This window comes from Perna viridis, chromosome 1 (assembly GCF_037379345.1).
Source record: "Perna viridis isolate PV_CMFRI_1.1 ecotype Kerala chromosome 1, ASM3737934v1, whole genome shotgun sequence".
NCBI lineage: Eukaryota > Metazoa > Mollusca > Bivalvia > Mytilida > Mytilidae > Perna > Perna viridis.
In genome coordinates, this window is record NC_142445.1 from 54,108,556 (window position 1) to 54,132,343 (window position 23,788).

Consider the following 23,788-nt stretch of genomic DNA (forward strand, 5'->3'; position numbering starts at 1 on the left):
TAAAAGCATAATCATTATTGCAGATCTATGTACATAAAACTATTGTATATTTATAAATCAGATTATCAAATACTTTATCAAGAATATTTTGTTACATGTCAATAAGTGATCAGTGGATGATCAGTGTCAGATAGAAATTTTACTCATAAAATAATTGCTCCATGTCATGACGTCACTTACAGCGGGTAATGTAAAAACACGTCCTCCAGCAGAATAAGTGTAAACACTCTTTATATTTGAAAGGGAAAAACGAACACTTCGCCATGATTTAGATCTGTAGATGAAACAACCTTTCTATAGTGGAGCAGTGCTTAAATGTAAATTAAAGCAGTGTATAGGATAATGTCCTCGAAATATACGAAAAGAAAACTTGATTTTCAGAACAAGGCTCTCCATGGACAGACTTTTTATATCGACATCAAAGCGGAAACCTTACGAAGGAAAATTACACGACGAATCAAAGATTTAGGAGGATGCATAGAAGGGTTTCTGTCGAAGGACATTGATTTGGTTGTCACCGATAAAAACCAGAGTGAGCTGAAAAAATCACAAAGTGCTAAATCTGTTGAGACAGCTAATTTGAGCAGAGGTAATATACAAAATCTATATATATATATACTTACGTTGCAGATTTTTTCTCTTTCCAGTCCACAGGTCTTTGAACAAATTAACTTACCAACATGGCTTACAAATGTATAATTGTTGAATTTTAACCTCTCCGATGTAACCTTGCTTCTGTGTAATCATTGATTTTTTTATAATGAAGAACAGAGGCCTGCACATGTGGACCATTGGTCCACAAGCCGTGACAAGGTCAAGTCAAGAGGTGTTTACTAACATATTCATATCAGCTTAACATTCCATATTATGGTTTATTATTTGTTCTTGCAAGTTCGCCATTGTAATTTACTGTACACTCTAAACATCTTTGTTTGCATTCTAATTGTGCAAATTCATATTTTTAATATTGGTTTTCAACCAACAGTAAAATAAATATAACTGATTAATTGTCTGCTGTGTGAGAGGCATTCCTTGCTAAAATGAGATAATTAAATGTGCAAATGACCAAGAATTTCACTTTTCCACAGGAACCAGGTTAAACAAAACAATGACAAACAATGACTATTGTCATTCAGTCATTTCTTAAGTTCTTAAGAAAATTCTGATGTACATTGTACATATAAATTTATCTGGGTTGGGGTAATTGAAATCAATTTAAAATTTCATTGTTTGTTTGGTGTACATGTCATGTACATGTATATCAGACAAACATTGAAATTTTGTAATTGATTTACATTGTTTATGCACATGCATTTGTCTTCCAGTTGAAAGAAAATTCAGTATGCATGAAATAATGTGATCTTATGAAAGAGAGTAATTCGGAGAACCAATTGAATATTTTGTACAAATCTGTTCACCCCATTTAATAAATTTGCATTAAAATTTGGATATCCAATTAAGTACATGTACATGTACTTGTAAGCACAGCTCATTATATTTAGTGCTTTATTTTTTTATATAATAAATTGGTTGTACTTAGATTGTATTCTTAATTGAATATACTATAGATATGTTTCAATTAATTTCAGGTAAAGCCTTGTTACTGAAAGCAAATGTTCAGAATGACAATTCTAAAAGGCCATCCATCGGTGGAAATGATATGATACAAAGTGCACACAGCCTGGGCGTTGAAGTTACTCAAGCACATACCTTTCTTCGTGAATCAAACAAACTTATACATGTTGTAAAAAAGTCTAAAACCAATGTCATAGATGGTATTGCACCCTTGGAATGGAATGAATCTGAAAAAGAGAACCAATGCTGTTTAAAGGTTGAGGATGCTGAACAACAGTATAAACCATTAATCAAGTACTTTGATATATTGCCTGAATTGTATTACCATGATGAAGTAGCTTCTCCCTTTGTAAAAGGTGTTGTGTTAACAAAGCAGACTGAGAAAAATGTGAATCGCTACTCTACAGCTAAGAAAACTGTTCTGAATAACAATGGTGGTTTCTGTGAAGCATGTGACTACTGGTACAGGTGTTCTTTGCGGGAACACATCAAAAGTGCAAAACATGAAAAGTTTGTCAAGGACCAGACTAACTTTGATAACCTAGATACTGTTATTCATAAACTTCCCTCATTATCAGATTTCTTTCAAAAACTAGGAAAAGATGCACTTGGTACATGTTATACAAGCAATAACAATACCAGCCAAGATACATGTTTTATTTCTGATGTATCAGCTTCAACGAAGTCATCTATACTTTGTCATGAAATGAAATTAGAAGATGACAACCTGACAATTGGAAGTGTTCCTGTTGACCTCAACATATCAGTTGTCAAGTCTGACACTGTCATATTAGATTGTGAGATGCCGTCTTTAACCAAAGAGCTGCTGATTACTGATTCTTATCATAAAGTTAGTACTGAGATACCTCATGCTAATGCTTGTGTGCAAGATGATGAAATGCCATTATTACAGCCAGAAAATAGCAATAACAAAACCCCATTACTGTCACTAGAAAACTACAATGACAATGATACAGGAGACTCTGGTACTGGTCCTGAAGTTCATGTAAATGACACAAATTACAAAGCAGATTCAGTATCTAAATTCAGCAATGAGGTAGTTATCAAAAGAAGCAACAGTGATTCTGCTTTACCACCTGATGATGATGTACCAATGTGTTGTTCACCATCTGTTGATTCAGATAATGCTGTCTTAGTGGGTGATATATCCAACTCTTCTGGACTTCTCCAGGGAAATCTTACAACCAATGTACGCAAACAATTCTCAAAGATTTCATTAACTGAAGATAGTGGCACAAGTGAGAGCTTCTCATCTATTCTAAGTGGAAAGGCAAATGATAATGAAATTGTTGAGAAACAGACAGAAAGGAAACAGTTTTGTTTTTCTGAGATATCTTCTCCTACAACAAAAAACCATGGTCAGTTTGATTTTAGAAACTTGGCATCAACATGGATGATGGACCTAAAGCAATCAGAAAGTTCTGTTGATGCTTCTTATCTGAATGATCTGCAATATGACAAAAGAAACAATGTTTCAATCCAAAGCCCACACAAACAACTTAACTCTCCCATGTCTTCAGTAAATGAGAGCTTTGATAGAGGTCAGATTTTATCTCAAGGTTCATGTACAATCTTACCTGTAGATGAGAGTTCAAGAGACAGTTTTTCATTGATATCATTACCTTCTACTCCAGACTGTAAAGAGCCTGGTATTGGAATCTTCGAGGACTCGTGTTATACTCCAGATAATACACTTTGTGCTTCTGGTTCGGATGCAAGTTCATGCATGGCATCAGAGAACACATCATTTAGTGTAAGGAGAGCCTTGTATGTAGCTAATGGAAATGGGAGTCAATCTGTAAACCATGAACCTATCAAACTCAAAATAAATCTCAGTGAAGTGAAAATGAAACAGAAAAAGAACAAGAAAAAGGTCAAGGTTAAGAGGAGAATTTTTCCATTGGTTGACAAGCAACAAACTGATCCTTCAGAATGTTACTATCAAATGGAAAAAAGGGGGGAGATGAAAATAAAATTATCCAAGGTGGCTAAAACTCCTGTTCAAAAGAATGGTGACTTAATGTCTTATTGGAAAGTCAGGAAAAGTGGAGGTTGTCGTCTTGTATTTAGTGCTGAAAAGAAAGACACAAGGCCCGACAGTACAAGAATTGATAGAAACCCTAATAAACAATTCATCAAAAACAGTTCTTCAGTGTCAACTCCAGAAAAACGAAAAGCAGATGAGGTTGACAATGACCATACTGGAAAGCTCAGAAAGAGGAGGAAGTGTATCTACTTGCAGTTTTTTTAAACAACCATAACAATGTTAACAAGTTGTATTTATATGTGCAGCAATCAAAATGTAAATTTAGTGACTCATTGTTAATGTGATTTTTTTTGTACTTCACATATCTGACAATATTTTGTTTTACACTGTATTAGTCAACAACAGTATACACATCATGCATGTCTTGTACATTTCAATTCAATTTTGTTTTAAGATGGAAATGTTTTTGCTCAATATACAAAATGTACATAAAACTTAATTTTACCTTTAGCAGTAATATTTTTAATGCTAGAAAGGATAAAAAATGTCATCTCATTGACATAGTATTGCAATGTGACAATGAAATCATACATTTTTCGATAAATTACTTGCTTCCATATACTGTTTAAATTAAATTATTTAAGGAATGACAAATATTTTTTTCTGTATTTTTGAAATAACCTCACTGCCTGTGGTGCGCACTTGAGAGCGCACCATATGAGTGAAGGTATTTCTTTGTAGACAGAAAGGATTCCAGACATTTCCAATTTTATACAATTGTAGTGATATTGTTGGCCTTTTTTAAAACTGCCGCATCCTTTTTTAATTTTGAAAATATGCATCATTTTAATGAAAAATTCATAATGATCTTAAATTTGTGAATGTTAAATCAGGAAAAGACAAGTCATTATCATTTAATCAGTTTCATTTTCAATTTGAACAGAAACACCATATTCTACTCTTTAATTACCAATTGCAGTGATGATTTTTTTTTTCATCTTTCTAGTGGAATTTCGCTATTTCAAATTTGGATTTTACAGTTACAATTCTTTTTTTTTTATTGTATATTTACTTCCTCATTTTTTTTGCCAATTTTTGCTTTGTTTGTACACCTTGTAAAATCACCCCTACAATTAAGAAAAGTTTATCTTATTTGGGATTTTTTTCTTCCCATTTATTTTGGACAAATTGGGAAACTTTCATTAGAGAAAACAGCCTTATTTCAGAGGTAGAATGAGGCAAACAATATCAGTGGTACACCTCTGGCCTTGCCAACTTTCACTTCTGTGTTAGTAATAAAAAAAAAGATAATTTTTTGTACATGTGTGATAACATTATAGTTGCTTTTACATGTGCAGGTATTGATGATGTTTTTATTCAGTGTACATGTACATTGTTTGAAGAAAAATTGCCATGCTTTAAAATCCAAATGTGTCCTAATGTATTTCTGAATCTGTGATAAAGTAAGAAAAAGACTTGGATTTATGTGTACATGTATATGGAGTTTTAATTGTAATTGAGAAGTCTTGACAATAACATTAAGAACCATGCATAAATTGTCTATAATGTACAGACTACAAACTCAGGATTTAAAAAAAAAATTAGGCAGACAACGTAACTGTTACCAGGTTGCTGTAGTCTGCCTAAAAAAAAACGTTCAGTTAAGTGGTATTAGTATCAAAAATGCTCCTGTGTTTTATTTGAGAATTTCTAATAGTGGTATCCCCTTGGTTTTATTTATACATTTTTATCTTAGCACAATAGCTCTCAATCTAAAAAAATCATCATGTACAAATGTACATTTTATGGTCCAATTAATCTGTCACTCAGTCTCAGACCTAATCTAGTGGGAGAAATGAGCAAAACTTATCCTTGTTTGTGCTCACTTCTTTTATTTGTCTTTGACAGGGAGAAGTTTTTGAGGGAATACATGTACATGTAACTCTGTTGGTCTGTCTGTCCACCCAATGTACATGTATCTTGTAAGCACAACTCCTCCTAAACCACAACTTTAATTTTGATGAAATTTTATGCAAAGATTCAGCACTTTTTGGCTACTAATTTGGTGTAGATATTTCAAAATTTCTGTTAACAAAATGACATTTTTGTGGACTCCTAAGACTTTACTGTACATTTGCCATGACTGTGAATCCCATTTTTATTTTTATATCATTTTAGTTGTAAAATTGGATATATTAAGCATTTTATTTTTACACATGGTTTGACATTATTCAGGAATTTTGCTTATCGGCTTCTGTTATACATGTTAATGTAATTTTCATTACAAATAAAAGTTTATGGAAGCTAGGAAATATTGTAATTGAGTAATGATGTAGTTTGATATATTAAATTGCATCATGTATACTGCATGTATCCATTCTTGGTTAAAAATGACAGTACTTTTTCTATCATTGTATTTTAATTTAAGTGACAAATGCAATTTTACTCAGTAATTTATTGAAACTCGTTTTAAGTTATTTTTTTCTCCTTTATACATTCTAATCATTGGTCTGTTGTATTTTGTAAAAAGTCAGTAACTTACATTGTATGTATATGTTGTGAATTTTTAATTTATTTTACTGATATATTTTAACTATAAAAATATATCTTACAGTTTAGTATACACTTCAGACATTTGAGTATCATGAAACTTTTGAAATTGCCATGTCATAATTTTTTTGATGTCTGAATTTTACAAAACTCATGATTTTTGTTTTTAAATACTTATTTATTTATAACTTATAACTGGTACATAGTATCTTGAATTCATGAACTTTTTACCTCCAGGTTGCAGTTTTTACAGCATTCTAATAAACATGTTGAACAACTTATTTTATACCTGATCTTTTACTGTGTTTTGTAGTTATCAGGAAGAAAAAAATTTCTTTCTAGACCTGGGTGAATAAATCATGCTGTCTATGACAAAATGACAAGAGTATTAAATACTTATACCTAATATGACATCTCATTGACTCCTCTCACTTAAAAAGATTGTGAAATTAGGAATGTTTTTTTATATGGACCTGGTGTTCCAATAAATATTATTTTATTTTTTAACATGCAGTTTGGCCATAAGAATACATATAATCTGACAGATTTTCCTGCATCACTAACTTGTGTATGCATTATTTAATCCTAGAAAATTATGGCACCCAAGAGCTGTTTATTTTTTCCCAAACATTTTAAAACTGAATGAGTCATTTTTGGAATGAAAGAAATGGCCTTTTTGAAATGACTAGAAAAATAATTTGCACGCTTTGAAAAAAATGTTCATCAGGAATCAAAATGTTATCATTAATATATTGTAACAAAATAATGTCACATTCATTGCATGACATCAAATGGTTATTTCAACAGAAATGTAATAAAATTCGACTTGATAATGCAACAATAAATGGTCCCCAGAGTTACGTACCCTGACGATGTAGGGTTATGTCCCTTTTCAAAATGGCTGCGCCCATGAAGAAATTTTCGAAATTTATAGGTGCTTTATAAAAAGTATATGCCATGACATGTTTTTCTTTACTATTACCGGGGTTTGAGAAAAAAATATAAGTAATGACTGCTTATCTGTCCCTCCAAGTAAGAAAGTTTTGTTTGGTATACATGTATTGACACAGTTGAAAAAATACACCGAAAATACACAACTTTTGTTGGTACTAGTAGCAAATTTTAAAATGCACCGAGGAGGCAAATTATAACCATCTCCTCGTGGACCTTGCTCCCTACACCAATTGCTTCATTCTAGAGCCAGCTCACGGTTGTTATGACATATCTATGACATTAAAAATAAGACATGTTTATCACCCTTTTACCTGTGGTCTAGAAAGCTTTGAACCCTGTCATGTTAGAATAATAATTTTTATAATTGGAGCTTGACATGTAACGTAATACCTAATAAGGTTTTTGTGAAAAAAAAGGAAACATAACTTGTTCAATCAATTTAATATAACTTAAAGTGGGATTTATTGTTGAGTGTGAAAAAAAATTTCAGAAGCATCAAGAGTTAAAATTTTAACTTTATTTTTTTAAAATCTGCATTAAAAATAATCCCAGATCAACAAGATCCTTTTGAAACCTTGCTTTGACAATACAGGTCACTATCAGGTTTGTTAATGGTGTATACTGCATCATTATTCCATAAGAAGTTTTAATGTGCCAATATTTGATCATCAAATTCTGTATTTCAACTAGCTTAGAAGCTATATTTTGTAAAAGCAACTGTCCATCTTTTGTTTTTCAGACATTGGAGCCAATTTAACTGGTAAGTACATTAATATCCAATTATAATTGTTGTCTCACCTGCGACGAAAGTCATGGAAGGTGAGACTTGGGTTTTGCTTTTCCAGTGATAGCGTCTACAAACTTGACGTTAAGTTTTCTGACAAGTTCATTTAAACATGAACCCCTTATGCTAAGTCAATTATATTTGGTTTACAAATGCAATACCATCACTGTATCGCAAAGTCATGCCAATTATAGGCATACACCCCCACAGTCATAGTCTGTTGACTTATAAAATTTAATGTTAAAGTTTTCCGTTAAGTTCATTTCAACCTGAACCTCAATGTCATTTGGTGTACAGATGCACTGCATCAAAAACTTGAGTGAATTTTATGCATATACCCCCACAGAAAATTAGAAAATTTAATGTTGAAAGTTTAACATTTAGGTTTCTTTTAGTTCATGTAAACATTTTTATTTGAATTCCATCTTTACTTAAATAGCTACTATCTCAATGTGATGCAGTAAAAAAAACAATCCCCAGTTACTTTCATTTTTGCCATTGATATAAATCACATATTATTTTAAAAGAGTAATCAAGGGAACCAAGGTTATAGCGGTAATCAAAAGAATGTAATCCTGTGACAAAGACCATACCTGGAAAACAGACATACACAACAAAGAACATAAAGTAACTGAAATCATACATACAAAATAACAAAAGCAAATGAGCAACTCGGACTCCACTGAAAACTGGGAGCATGGACCAGGTGCACTGGCAGGGTAAGCGTCCTCTGCTTTTCTAGAAACACCAGCCAAGTTGCTCATAAAAAGTAAGTCCGGGGTAGACAAATGAGGAACGGAAAACTACGACCTGTTGAATAAATCAGTTACACCATAACGATCCATGAGTTCATGATGATGACCATAAAACTTCTGTAGTGATGCCTTCAATCTTGTAGCAACGTAACCCTGTTCCAGAAGCCTATTTGTTATAGTTCTGGAGCAGTACTAAAAGTCTGCGCAGTTAAAAAGAATTTTCCACTTGAAGTATTTCACATCTTTAATTTGTCAGATATTCCAGTTCCTCAGTACTTTCCTATTTCACAATATTATAAACATTTAGTAAATTATGTGTCCACTTTTTACACCCTGGCACATGAAGTGGTGAGGTATTATGTGATGGCCTCCAGAAAAGTTTAGTTGAGTGTTTATCCATCTGTCGCCTAGTGCTTTTTGTAGTGGTAACACGAAAATGATTATTTTGTTATTTCATATATTATTATACAAAAAATGAAAGGAAGACAAAAAAATTTGTACCGGTATATAAATAATATTTAACAAATACACCATTATATTGACAATATTGAACAGGTGAGACTTATCTCTTTGATAACAGTTTATCTTGTATTTCAAATACTTCCATATTTCAAATATTTACTCGTTCAAACACATTTACAATAAATGGTTATATTATGCAAACTGTAATTACATGAATAACTAAATGCTGTCATTAATTGTATGTTATATTTGCATCACTGATTGCTATAGCAGGTCTGACACTGTTCTAGGATTTCACTTTATTTGTTTTTTATGTTCCACTTTCCTCTTAGCAAGTAGAAAACTTGAATTTCTGAAAGGATTTGTGAAGTTCAAAAATTTGTAGGGATTTTACTTTCATTAAGAGTTTTTTCCCAAAGAAACCTATAATTAAACAGAAGCCCAAAAATATAGGATATGAGGAAGAATGCAATGATTCTAGTGAATCCTGTATATCCTTGAGCCCCGACCCTTGGTGACCATAGTGGACAGACGATACTCTAACAAAAGTCCTTTGATTATGACAAATATGACTATCCAAGACAGCTACAATCCTGCCCCTTGTCACTTGATAAATGATGTTGGAAAAACTTTCAACTTGAAACACCTTGATTTCTCCATTGTAAGCCATCTCATCTTGCCTAGACTACAAATATACAAAAGATACATGTATTGTTCTACATGAACACCATATGTTGTCTCTATATTGTATTGTGTAATGTCTTATTATGTCATCTGATGGATATTGATGTTGAATGTAAATGACCCCTCAGGGACCATGATTGGACTGTAATAAAGAATTCAAATTTGAATTTGTATGTACATGTACATTGTATTTTGTGCTTTATTTAGTGTAAGATGGAGTGATAGGATACTAGGCACTTTTACCCCACACCTTTCTTTTAACATTTCAGTTATGCATTCACTATTTGGGTTGGTTGAAGTTCAGATGTTTATTTTATCACCTCTTTTATGTAGTTTTACCTGGTTTTGTTTTATTACTCATTGATAGATCCAGTGTTCAGAGGAGTTTACCATGGATCAAAGAAGCATGAAGGTAACCATGATTCGTAGATTTTGGTAAAAAGTAGTAGAATAAATGTTCATGTTTTTCTGTTGAAAGTAAAATAATTTTGTAACTGTTTGAAAATGTTGAAAGTTAATTTAAAAAACAAACAGAACTCTAGAAAGTCCCATGCACCATTTTTCCAGTTAAAATTCCACGTGATATAAATAGATATTAAGAGCATACACCTCAATCATGTGACAAGTTCGGTTTGTTAATATAGCTCACTTATGACTGTCAAACAGGCCTTAATCAGGAAGCCCAAATACATTAGCATTAAAAGAAATGCATTAAATAACAAACTGAATCATTTGTAACCTACACTTGTATTATTTTTCAGATGATTTCAAGGATGTGCTTCAGAGGGCATTTGATATAGGTGTTGAAAAGGTATTCAGGTTTTTTTTCCTTTTTAACGATATCTTAAAAAAAATTTTGCATTGGATAATGCTATATTTTACACTGGATCAACAAGTTTCTAAGTCATTAGACCTACTCGTATCTAATTGACGATAAATTACAACTTAGAATAGAAAAAATAAAAATATGGCCATCTATTGTGGAAGTACTTATATTTCTGGTTATCAATTTTTCGTGGTTAAGGGGAAAAGCACAAAATTGTGGATGCTTGAATTTGTGGTTTTGATGATCCTGTCTTGCAGTTTAAAGTAAATATTTTTTTTGTCCCTCGCGACTTGTTGCAAGGGGAAATGGAAATGCCGGCTGTCCGTCCGAGTTTTCCGCACTTTTTTGTAATGCTCCTACCAAATAAGTTTGTTTTTGGTATGTAGCCTTATTATGAAGTGTTACAGATTAAGTTTGACTTTGGCTATGGTTGAATGATTTTTACTGAAGTTAAGGCCCTTGGACTTAGAAAATTTCAGTGAAATTAAAGTTTTTCACAGTTTTTTTGGTAATGCTTTTACCAATTGATTTTATCTTTTATGTGTAGTCTTACTATGAGAAGTTACAGATTAAGTTCACCTTTGGTTATGGTTGAATGATTTTTACAGAAGTTACAGCGCTTGGACTTAGAAAATTTTTAAAAAATTAATATCATACTGGTAAATTTCGACAAAAACTGCTTTAGGCACCGACTATTTTTGTATTGAGTGGGGTAGGGGGCTGGAATATTTTTGAAAAAAAAATATTAATTTTATATTGAAGAAAATTAAAAAAATGTTTTTGCTGTGATAAGAAAAAAATAAATGAAGTAGCTTAATGGTGAAAAAAATAATGTTGTGTTCTGTTTTTCATAAAAAAAAGTTTAGGTAGAAAAAAAAATTAAAGAAAGGAAAGGAGAGGAGAGGAATCTTATGCACATTTAGTGAATGGACCATAAACTGCCATTCAACATGTTAAATTATGTATGCAGAAGTATGTAACAAATGTCTTTAATATTAACATTTTATGGTTTATAGTCTTAAAATTCATAATGAGCAACTATCCAGAGACTTTTGTGTGATATTAATCCAGTTTGTTAAACTATTAGGAAGATGCAAAAAATGCACAAACTACCACTAAACAATTTAGATTTTATCTCCAATAGAGAAAAGATAAGAATACCATGTTGTCCGATTATTCCCCATTGTGGAAATTGCGTAGACTCCTTGACTATTTTTCGCTAACTATAGTTAAAGACCAAGTAACTTATGTACACATTTATACAAGCATGTATAGTAATGAACTAATTTAGGCGGCTGAAAATGTTCACAATGAGAACTTACTTCTAATATTATAATTTGTTCTATTAGAATTAGTTCTTATTGCGATGTGCAATGAGGACAGTCCCTTGTCATGACATATGCGACATACAAGCATAACAACTTATTGATTTTATGGTTGAAAATTAACTTTATGGTTGAAAAGTTCCCAAACAAGCACAACGTAATTAGCACTGAGATGATGGCTTTATTGTCCTTAATGGGTCTGTTGATCAACTTCAAATGTTATTTAACATTGCTAATAAGAAAGTGAACTACTCAAATTTACTTACACGTTATCTAAGTCCTCAGTAAATTTCTTAAAGTGCAATTAAATCCAAATGGAATAAGGTGAAACCTTACAACACTTGAGACTTATTTAGTAGTCCAATGTGCCTAATGCATAAAATCAACAGTTTTAATTCATTAAAAAATTACTGGACTGCAAAATATACAGCTTTTGCTGCCCATTAGCAGAGCCTGTGCTCTCAGACTTAAAGTCAATAAAAAAAATAATAAAAAGTTATTAACATTTGTAACAAAATACTATCCAACATTACACACAATATTGTATTTGTTACGAAAGCACTAGTCTTGTATAACTAATGACCCTGAATGCTCTCAACTATTGTTTGTTTGTTTGTTGGGGTTTAACGTCCGAGCAGCAATATTTCAGCTATATTCAGACAATGAAAATGAAATGGATGATAAAATGAACATGAAATGAAAAAAAAGGATGGGTCACAAGGATAATAGGGTTGACAAATTTTGATTGCCACTGGAAAAAGGGGGGATGGGTAAGGTCGGGCAATTAAGCCTCCTGTGGCGGAGCGCAAAGGTTCCTACTCCTATCGAATACCACAGCAGGGTTCTTTAACGTGTGAGGAACGTGGCATTTTTCCCAACACGGTGCACCACTATGGTTTGCGGTCAGGTTTTCCGTATTATAGCCTGACAACCCCAGCATGTAACACGCCAGGGGTACCCCATTCCACCACCTGGGGCACACATCCCAGTTGCTCTGTGGGCAGAGCGCCTAGCCCCCGGCTAGTTTTCTGAGCACTATTTAGTCGCTTTATATGACAAGCTTAGCGCTGCTGCAGGCCTATTCTTTTAACACCCTAACCTGCACGGGGCCTCTCAACTATTAGAACCACCACATAAGCAGACCCTGGTCAAACCTTTATAATGCACGTCTTTCATGAACAATTAAACTATGAATATTACTCCATAGCACTTTTTATCTGTTGAAGATAAAATCATCACATGTATACCGTTCTTTATATATGCATCTTTTACATAATACATTTAATTACGAAACTAGTTAATATTTTCACTATATGATCTGAAGCCAGTGCAACATTCCTGAAATATTCTTGTGATATGTGTATATGTATTACAAAATACAGTCGATTTCACTTAACTTTAATTTTTCATCCGCCGATGAAACTTCTATCCCTTAAGACTGCCTCAATGATTGCAAGCTGGAGCATGGAGACCTTATACGAAACCGGAAAAGCTGCCCAGGCTGCAATAGAAATGGAGTGCTACAACCTTGATATTTTGGGACTAAGTTAGATAAACATCATCATGTGTGGTCATACTATGTTCAGAACAAACTCTACTGTACTCTGGACCACAAAACGAGGATGGCAACCATCAACATGGAGTAGAAATCTCACTCAACATGAAGGCCAAATCATCTTTCATCGAATGGAATCCTGGGAATGACAGATTTGTTGTGGCAAGATTTATGTCAAAGATACAAAAAGTAGCAGTCATTCACTGCTACTCTCCTACCATCGTAGCAGAAGAAGAAGACAAAGAGGAGTTTAACAACCAGCTCCAAGCTACCCAAGATTGAACAACTATTGGGGCAAAGTTCGAAATGATAACACAGGGAGAGAACTCATCACGGGGAAGGAATGAATTGGTAACATCAACGAAAATGGAGAACTCAGAATACAGATTTTTGCTCTCAGAACGATCTGGTCATAGGAGGTATGACATTTCAACTCTCTCACAAGGATATACACAAAACGACCAGGGTGTCTCCAGAGATGAAAACTAGAAACCAGATAAACCACATTACAGTAACCAGGAGATGGTGAAAGAACACGACAGCCAATAGAGCTTATCGAGGTGCTGATATAGCATGCGATCATCAACTTGTGGTGGCTAAATTGAAGATCAAGATGGCCATGACAACCAGACAAGATCAGATTAGAAGGTGAAAGTATAACATTAGGAAGAGTTGCAGTAGACAAAACAATTGGAAAGAGTAAAATCCACATATAACACCACATGCCAAGAAGAACTTGGATTCTCAAAGAAGGAATACAAGCCATGGTGATCTAACGATACAATCGAGACAACTGAGAAGCGTAGGTCTGTTAAGATATAACTTGACCGGGTCAAGACAAGATTGCTGAAAGATTGGTTGACGAACATACATATAAGCATTAGGAAAGAAGTAAAGAGAAGGGAACAGACAGGATAAAAGAACCTACATCAAGGAGCTCGCTTCAAAAGCAAAGAATGTAATGGGCAGAAATGACACAAAAACTGAGTACATCACATAACAACTGACAGGTAGAAAGACCAACACATCCAAACCAGTGAAAGACGGCAATGGGATAACAAACCTAGATCGACCACTTTTAAATGGAGAAGATATATCAGATGCTCTTGATCTACCTCCTGGAGAAGACCTTGATGTTGATACTGGCCCAATCTTGAAGGATGAAATCATAAAAGCCCTACAAAATGCCCCAGGACCGAACCTAATTTCCACCTGAGGTCTTGAAGATCAACCTGGAAAAAACCGACATCTCGATTGATTGATTGATTGTTGGGTTTAACGCCCGAGCAGCAATGTTTCACCTGTTCTGTTGACACTCGGACCTGCATGGGGCCCTACATCACCTTGCATGACCTGTCTGAAAACATCAGGGAAACAGTCCAAATCCCTGAAGAATGGAGTTTAAGCTACATCATTATGCTTCCAATGAAGGGCGACCTGAGCAACTGTCAAAAACCAGAGGAATTCAGCTACTCTCCAGAATCCTTATGCGGTCAATCATGTATTGACCATATTGCCACATTAAGGGTCATCATCGGGGAGTAAATAGAATGGCATAAGCCTTCTACATAAACTTCGTGGACTTCAAGACGGCCTTAGCATAGTTAACAGAAATGCACTTTGGAATGTTCTAAGACAATGTGGAATCCCTATCAAAGTGTAAAGATTATCCAAGGACTCTACAAAAACACCACATGCCAAGTCATTCACAATTCAACAGTCTCACCATCCTTCAATGAACATACAAGAAATACTCCAAGGTTGTCTCCTGTCACCCCTTATTTACTATATAAGTGTGCAAGAATTTTAATTAGATATAATATACAATTATGAATTTACTCATAGATTGTTTCTTGCCTAATTGATATACTTTGGGGTTCTAAAGAGCTATAGACTCTAGATTGGTCATGCATAATTGATTGTGACGTGGGCTGCTTCCTTGCACAAGTCCCAGACTTTCTCATGCTATCGCAGGGGGAAACTAATCCTGTCCTGCACAAGTTCTCGTGCTCTGTATGGTTTAGAAAAAGAAGCAGCTTTACATCAATTCCTGGCTACAGACAAAGCCATATCTTGTTTAGGCCAAGTAAATTTCATCCAACCCTCAACAAAAATATGGGGTGGTTGGGAGGATTTTTATATTTTACTCCATACCAGATATTTGCTCATTCTATCTTTTTGGTGTATAGACATGTTCTAAATCCATAGCCACATCAGTTTCAGAGAAGAAACATTATTTTGATTACCAAGAATTGAAAGATTTATATATTATAGTGCCTAAATACAAAAAACTGAAGTGAAAAATCCTGATTTTGAAATTCCTGTCCCATGTAAAAAAAAGATATATATATTATTTCTTGGAAGCCAGAGGGGATGTAAACCTATTAATTAATTTTATTTGATTAATATCTGATTATCTGATTAAAATATAATATTTTACATTTATTGTTTATTGTAAATTTGACTAGCAAAAGAAAAAAAAACCTGCCATATTCCTCAAAAAACAAAAAAAATTATTTAGCAGCATTGAAAATCCCAATCCCCCCCCCCTCTCGGTATGAAAATGGTCAGTGCCATAGGTTTGCGTTTCTTCTATCTGTCTGTCAGTCAGGCAAAATTAGTTTTGCCCCTTGGATTTTGAAAATGTAAAGATCAATTTTCCAAAAAAATACAGAATCATCATCAGTGGAATGATTCGAATACGTCAGACTCCAAAAACATGGCTTAAATGTGAACACATGAAACAAAGGTGATTTACATACACAATGTAATGAACCAAACAAAGAAGATCACACATAAAAACTGAAGATAGGAAAAACTAGGCGTTACACAAAAGACGAAAGCAAGACACTCAGAATGTTCATTTTCTCACTTTTATCAGCAGTACTACATTGTATATCTGAAATTTATTTAATAATAATTATGAGCTCAAACTTAGTACAGACTTGTAATGCTTCAGTTGGCTGTTTACTGAGTATCTTGTGGGTCTTGTGGTAGCGTATGCATCATTCCCTGCCATACCAAAGACTTTAAAATAAGTAGTAGCTGCTTCTCTGGCAAGTATGCAGGGTGTATGACATAACCTGGGGTCAATGTTATGAGTGAGATGATGTGCCTTTCTGTAAACTGTTTCTTTGAGCTAGCCGAGTAAATCCTATTTGAGTGTGTAATTATAAAGCAAGTTTTGTTCCATTGTTCATATTTATTCCTGCTTACCCTACCGTGCACCTGGTCCATGCTCCCAGTTTTTAGTGGTGTCCGAGTTGCTCATTTACTTTTGTTACTTTGTATGTATGATTTTAGTTACTTTATGTTCTTTGTTCTATATGTCTGTTTTCCATGTCGTTGTCCCTGGATTACATTCTTTCGATTAAGGCTATAACCTTGGTTCCCTTGATTACTCTTAAATGTCAGAATATCTTCCTATTGATGGTAATTAAGAATCAATCACATTTGTATATACTGAGGAATTATTACAGATTATGGTGACTGCTGGGATGCTGAAGGAAGTAAAGGAAGCATTAAATATTTGCAAAGATCATGGTAATTAGTACTACATGTATTATTCATAATAAGTGTTTTATATGATGAAATACTGTTGATCAATTATCAGATTGTTAGTGCTTTATGTAATTTTTGGGATGTTGGTTCTATTTGTTTTGATTTAAATTTGCAATGTTAAACAATGAAGATTGAACTTTGATATGTAACTCAATAGTAACTCTAGCTTTCTGTTCTGGCTTTCTATAAGTCGTATTGCTTGGTGTTTGTTTATACATGGTACACACCATGACTATTTTTTTTAAAAAGTTCAGTGTTACATGATATTGAGCTTGTAGTACATTTGTACAAGGCAAAATAACTTTATTCAGCTTTTTACAATTGTCTTATATTTTAATAATAGAATGCCTCTACACAACAGCTGGGGTTCACCCAACACGATGTACAGAGTTTGAAAAGAGTGGTGATCCAGATAAATATCTCAGCGATCTCATACAAATTGTTATAGATAACACTGATAAAATTGTGGCTGTTGGAGAATTTGGGTTAGGTAGGATTAGTTAGGTAGATCTGTGACGTAAACTTGTTTATCTACTGGCCTTAGTCACAAGTTTCAGCATGTTTCCTTTATAGACACTTGTCACTAGCCCAGATCAGTTATTTAATAGTAGACTCTGACATAGAGCTTGTGGCACACACTTGTTATCAAACATAAAAATCTTTAAGTTGATTTTAATCTTACATTTGGATATGTCTCATTGTCAATACATGTATATACTATTTAACTGAGGTGCCAGAAAACATAAATCAGATATACTCTGGCTATAAACAATCATGAAGTATTGTTATAAATTTCATTATTCATTTTTTTCTAATGCAGGCTTCAGATCTGAAGTACTGGCACTTGTAATGTCATTATCCAAATGTTTCTGTTAATTTAGATCCATAGCATAATTTTATATAGTTCTACCACAATCAGTTCATATTTATGCTGAAGGGAAAACCTCATGTTTACTAGATATGACAATATATCTGACATGTAGATATTTTCATAGATATAAATTCTACACCGTCTGGTAGGTAATCCAGTAGTTGTTTAATTACATCAATCCTACCTAATAAAAAAAATTAATCCAAAGTGGGCAATTATGGAGTGACTTGTCTTCTTATCTTAATATTTTATTTTAAGTTTTGGTATAATAACCTGACATTTGTTCTACTTCTTCATTGACAAGGACCTTTTCCTCATGTTACCATTGTCAACCTAGGTGACATGATATTTATCATATTTTACAACAGTCAGCATTGTTTTCTTATCATTTTTAATTTGTACATTTAATAACAAAAGATGAAACCTGTGGTTTTTTTTTTCAAATGTGTCTGTGCATAGTTTTGACATAATCCTAATGTTTTTGTTGTAGATTATGACAGGTTGCATTTTTGCCCAAAAGAAACCCAATTGAAGTAAGTTGTAGTTTTATGAAATTCTTTCATATGATGCGGTTTGATATGTTATCAGTCTAATTAGATTTAAATATGCATTAATTTAATAATTCATTGTCAAATAACTTGAAAGTTCTATGAAAGAAGTACAAACTTAATTGATAGAATGTTTAAAAACTTGTAATTTGTTTGAGGGGCAGAAATTCTTTGTAAGGTGTAGATAATAAAGGTTTTTTTATTGCAAAAATGCAACTGACATAAATTCAAACTATTGACAAATCAGAAATTATTTGCATGCATTATTTACCAGTATTGTGAATTTGTCATTTTAGTAAAAGAATTTGATTTTAATTTTTGCCAGTGATGGAATTATTATAAATAATGCATGCAGTGATTCAATTTAAGGTATTTGGACTACAAAAGTAGTGGAATGAATTTCTATTAAATTTTCTTCAGATATTTTGAAAAACAGATGGATCTTGTAGAAACAACAAATCTACCCCTGTTCCTGCATTGCAGAAACTCACATGCTGATTTTATTGATATCATAAAAAGACATAGAGAAAAATTCAAAAGTGGAGTGGTAAGTTTGTAGTTTTGCGAATATCAGGTATTACAATTGAATATTGAACAATCAAAGTTTCAAGGAAAAAAAAAACATTTATGCAAGATTTTGCAGCAGTTAAGTTGAATATCTGTCAAATGAACTATAAAGATTTAATAGGAATTATGATACCTGTACTATACTGTATCAAAAAAGCAAAAACTGTATGTTACATCTGTATATTTTATGTCTGTTTCTTTGATGCTGTATTGTGTTTAGTAATGTACTTAATATTTTGTTGGTAGAATATAAATGATCAAATTACTTCTTTGAAGATTGAATTTGTTTTATTTCAGATATTTATGAAACAGGTACAAAATGTTTATGGACTGTAAATTCTTGTAACAAGTTTTTTTTTCTCCAGAAGCAGACATTTTATGATTTTTCAAAACAAGTTTTTGGTATTTTTTTGTTATTTAGTTCTCCACTAAAAAGACAAAATAACCTTTCTATTTTAGGTTAAAGTAAATATGGCTGAGACTATTTATATCTGACAACAGACAAATAATTTGTTTAGCCTTGTTTTTATTTGTGTTTTTTTTAGGTTCATTCCTTCACAGGAACAAAAGAAGAAGTAAAGGAGATGATTGAACAGGACCTTTACATAGGTATCAATGGATGGTAATGTGTTTGTTCAGTGGTGATGGTTTTTATTTTGTTTTCTCCAAATCAGAAATGTTGGCCTTTGCATCTTAGATTTGCATTCATTTATTCATTTGTATGGAAATGTAGTATCAATCAAGACTGTACAGTACATTATTAGGTAGCTTTAAATGCATGGCACATGTAAATTTTGAATGTCAAGTTATTGTTAAATGACATTTCAATTAAACTTCCTTAAACTGTTACAATTTAAATTTTTAAACAGACCCTGATATTTTATTTTTTTAATTGACAAATCAGGTAATTTAAAATACAAGTAGCCCTTTTTAATATGATGTCATTACATTTAATATTGAACATTAAATACTTATCTGAATAATAAATCTGTTTTTCATTTGAAGCTCCTTGAAAACCCAAGAAAATATAGACACCATGTGTACAATACCATCAGATAGATTAATGATTGAAACAGGTAGTAATTACTATATAAAATAAAATAAAATGCAGCATTTTAAAATTAAATTTGATGTCCACTCTAGTTAGTTACTTGTGGGGTACCAGAAATAAAAAAAAAAAAAGAAACTCATGGGGTGTCATGAAAGAAAACTTTAAAATACCAATGAAAATGCAAACTTTTCCATTAAAACACTGATGAGGCGATTATAAGGAATCAACAAAGTTTAAAATCTTAAGAAATTCTACGATAATCAATACAAGAAATATTCCATTTTACCCGTATTCAAAATTTATTTTTTAGAAATAATGAAAGGCTATTAATTAGGACTGTTTACATAGAAACTTTTTTATATGGTCTTTTGGAATGACAGTAAAGAAGGAATATTAATGTTGATGTTATTAAGTTATTGTCCACCCTTCCACTTTTTCTTTGTCTTTCTTATCACAGTAATATTCGAATATCTAGGGTTACTTTATTATGCAAAATATTTTGCAGATGCTCCCTGGTGTGAAGTGAAAAATACACATGCAGGATCTAAGTTTGTACAGACAAAGTTCCCATCAAAGAAAAAGGAAAAATGGGAGAAAGGATCCACAGTAAAAAGTAGAAATGAGCCAGCTCATATTGTGTAAGGATAAGATGTGCCAGAAGTACTTGGTCAATTTAATTTACTCCTTTATTTTCACTACAAAATCACAAGTCTTAATAAAAAATTGTGAATAGTATAATCAATCAAATTTCACAATATTTCCTGAAAAGTAAAAGTACTGAAAATTTCATTGTTTGCCCTTTTAATGGTATTGAGGGGATTTAGTAAAATATCACTCCATCTATGCCACACTATGTTGTTCACATCATTGATTTATTAACTGTTAATAGATTTTATTAAATAGAAGGAATGCTTATTTTATTTATTCATATCTTAAGTGACATGAAAATTTCCCAAGCAAGAAATAATAGGGCAAATCTGAAGTTCTTTTTTGGATAATCATTCATGTTTCAAGAATTGAGTCTTGTTAATCCTGCAACTTAAGTATTGATGGATTTGAGTACTTTTTCATGTGCATTATGCACATGTTAAGCAAACAATTTGGGGTAATTGTTCTCTTGTGTTGAAAAATTGCAGATTCTAAGATTTTATCTGGCTTACACAGTAATTTTCAGAACATTGATTAATTTGAAAAAAACATGTTTGTGGCCTATATTTTAAGGGTTCTTGCATGAAAAAATTTAATGCAATGGTTTTAGTGGAAAATCTTAGATTTTATTCATCACCTGAATCCTGTTTACACAGTACAATCAAACCTCGTAAGGTTGAAGTCGAAGGGACCAGGCAAAAAAGTTCGAGTTTTCAAGGTTTGAGTCATCCGAGTATAACCTGCAAATAGTTAGGCTCCTGATTGTCTCTGCTGCATTTACATCATTTGTTGTGATTATACATGTTTGTGTATTCACTTTACAGGGTACTTCATGATGTCTTGCGCTTCATATCGGAAGATATTTTTTGTGTGTTGTATATCATGTTGTTAATACATTTTACTGAACGTCATAGAGTGTTTTAGGGAAATTTCCTTTTATTATTTTCTACATTGCAAACGTAATAAGCTTATAATTTGCTTTGTTAGACTGACAATCAGGAGTATCATATCAAGCCATGTGCTCAACATTAGTAAGATAAAATTGTATTGAAGGGGAGTTTTGCTGGGACTTTGAAATTAGTTCAAGTTATCTGTGATTTTGACTCTTCCGAGTTTGACGCATTGAGGTTTCGACTGTAATTTTGAACATTGATGTATTTAAATGATTTTTTGCTTGTTGCTTGTTTTCATCAATAAAGTGACCAGATATTTCTGACTTATCTCTATAATTTTAGTTCTATACTTCATCTTTTATTTGCTCTGGTAGAAAAAAATAATTTAAGGTTGGTTTCACTTACAATTTTTTTTCTCTCTCACAAAAATGAAAATGTAAACTTGAATTGTATTTTATGTAACTGAGGGCTATTCCTTTAAAATATAAAGAACCCAGGGAAGGCACTTTTTTATTGGGGGAGCCACTCATAGAAGTTCTATTGATGTTTTGTACTAAAATTTTTGATTATATTTTGTCAAGAGACCTGAAAACCCACCCATATACAAAGAATAAAACTGTCTTTCCCCCTGTTCTTCATGGTTTACTGGAACAGCCCTAAGACAGGGGATAGAAAATTGGTACCATATATCTCCCAAACGTTTAGGTTTAACCAAATTCTGACACAAATAAAAGTATTTAGTATGATGAGATCTTTCTGTAGTCAAAAGTTTGTGAAAATCTGTTGACTCATGTTGGAGTTATTGCCCTTTTTGGACGTTTTTTGCTGTTTTTATGTTATTATTTAAAAAATCTTCTCCTCAGATACTTCTTTACATAATTCAATGAAAAGTGGGAATTTTTGTTTTATAGGGTATCCTTAACAAAATGAATGTTTGGATTTTTGATCTGTTAAAAAACATGGCGCCATTACTTAAAATAGAACATTGGGGTCAGATAGCAGATATTTGCATACATCTCCAAATCCGTTAGGTTTAGCCAATAGCTTTCAATTGCTGAAATGATCTTTATTATAAAGCTTAAAAAAGTCTCCAATAAATCAAATGGAGTCAAAATTGACAGACAACTCCTTGTTAGAGTTATTGCCCTTGAAAGGCAAAAATTAAACCAGGTGAGCAATTCAGGCTCCTGGGAGCCTCTTGTTCATACAGTTTTCCATTACAATACCAAGCTTCAGAACTTTCATCATAGAGTAGTACACAAAATTTTAACAATAAATGCTGTTGTTTAAGTATGGAAAGAATGAGTCATAAACGTTTATTTTAAAGAGAGAATTGTTATCTGTTGTGATAGTGAGGATCTGATTTGTGTGAAATAACTTCAGCATTAAATATGATATTGAAGATACTATGCACATTCTAGTACTGAGAAATTTTATAAATGTTATCCTAAATTTGTAACATGTTAGACTTTAATAGCCAGTTTTTTTTTGCCACTCTTTGCTCTTTACATAATCAGTGTAATATAATATAAATATTGAAGGTGTGGACTTAGCAATATAAATATATTTTTACACATATTTAATTTAAATTTTTACCTGTTGAATTTAGCAATATTTTCACCAGGATATCTTACCATAATTACATATGTTCAATAAGTAATTTGTAACCCACACAGTAGTTTTTTAACTGGCACAGTGTTCATATAAAATCAAAGGCAAAGTCGTGAGATGACACAGGTCCAAACTTGTTATCAGCCATATATGATTTATACATTTATTTTTTATTCTATTTGAATTTATGTTTTTAACCCATAAAATTGTAAATTTACATGTTTTAGTTATTTAATTTATTGTATTCTCAATACTTTTTCAGACAAGTGTTAGAGGTAATGGCTGCAGCCAGAGATGAAGATAAGGACAGTTTAGCTGAAATCATGTTTAATAATACTAGTAGATTGTTCTTTGGTGCATAATAATTATTTATTTATGATGTTAGTTATATAATTTAATTGATTTAAGAGGGGAGTAGCATGCAGCTTTCACTTTGAAGACCATTTTAGGCAAATGTATTCAGTCTGAGCAGGAAAGGAAAATAAAATTACTAAAAATATTAATTTTATCTGCATTTGTTGTTTTTGTGGTGAATTAAGTCAGAGAGGCCAAGAATTAAA

At 32.4% G+C, this 23,788-nt stretch overlaps 2 protein-coding genes across 2 annotated transcripts; both read left to right on the top strand.

Annotated features, from left to right (window-relative positions):
- The first annotated feature begins 185 nt into the window (after positions 1–185).
- LOC148629392 (uncharacterized) lies at positions 186–6,414 on the top strand. Its single transcript, XM_088550178.1, has 2 exons — positions 186–589; positions 1,590–6,414. The coding sequence occupies exons 1-2, from the start codon at positions 343–345 to the stop codon at positions 3,845–3,847; spliced, it is 2,505 nt and encodes an 834-aa protein (XP_088406304.1). The 5' UTR covers positions 186–342; the 3' UTR covers positions 3,848–6,414.
- On the top strand, positions 4,301–23,731 carry LOC148629393 (deoxyribonuclease TATDN1-like). Its single transcript, XM_088574712.1, has 13 exons — positions 4,301–4,310; positions 7,127–7,165; positions 7,827–7,847; positions 10,140–10,184; positions 10,534–10,583; positions 16,958–17,021; positions 17,383–17,529; positions 18,401–18,443; positions 18,879–19,005; positions 19,571–19,647; positions 20,031–20,101; positions 20,582–20,714; positions 23,491–23,731. The coding sequence occupies exons 1-13, from the start codon at positions 4,301–4,303 to the stop codon at positions 23,588–23,590; spliced, it is 927 nt and encodes a 308-aa protein (XP_088430838.1). The 3' UTR covers positions 23,591–23,731.
- Positions 23,732–23,788: the final 57 nt, after the last annotated feature.

Coding starts and splice junctions, on each gene's coding strand:
- LOC148629392 (XM_088550178.1), top strand. CDS start 343: ATGTCCTCGAAATATACGAAAAGAAAACTTGATTTTCAGAACAAGGCT. Junction 590..1,589: donor GACAGCTAATTTGAGCAGAG/GTAATATACAAA, acceptor AATTAATTTCAG/GTAAAGCCTTGTTACTGAAA.
- LOC148629393 (XM_088574712.1), top strand. Junction 7,166..7,826: donor CTGCTTATCTGTCCCTCCAA/GTAAGAAAGTTT, acceptor TTTGTTTTTCAG/ACATTGGAGCCAATTTAACT. Junction 7,848..10,139: donor CATTGGAGCCAATTTAACTG/GTAAGTACATTA, acceptor ACTCATTGATAG/ATCCAGTGTTCAGAGGAGTT.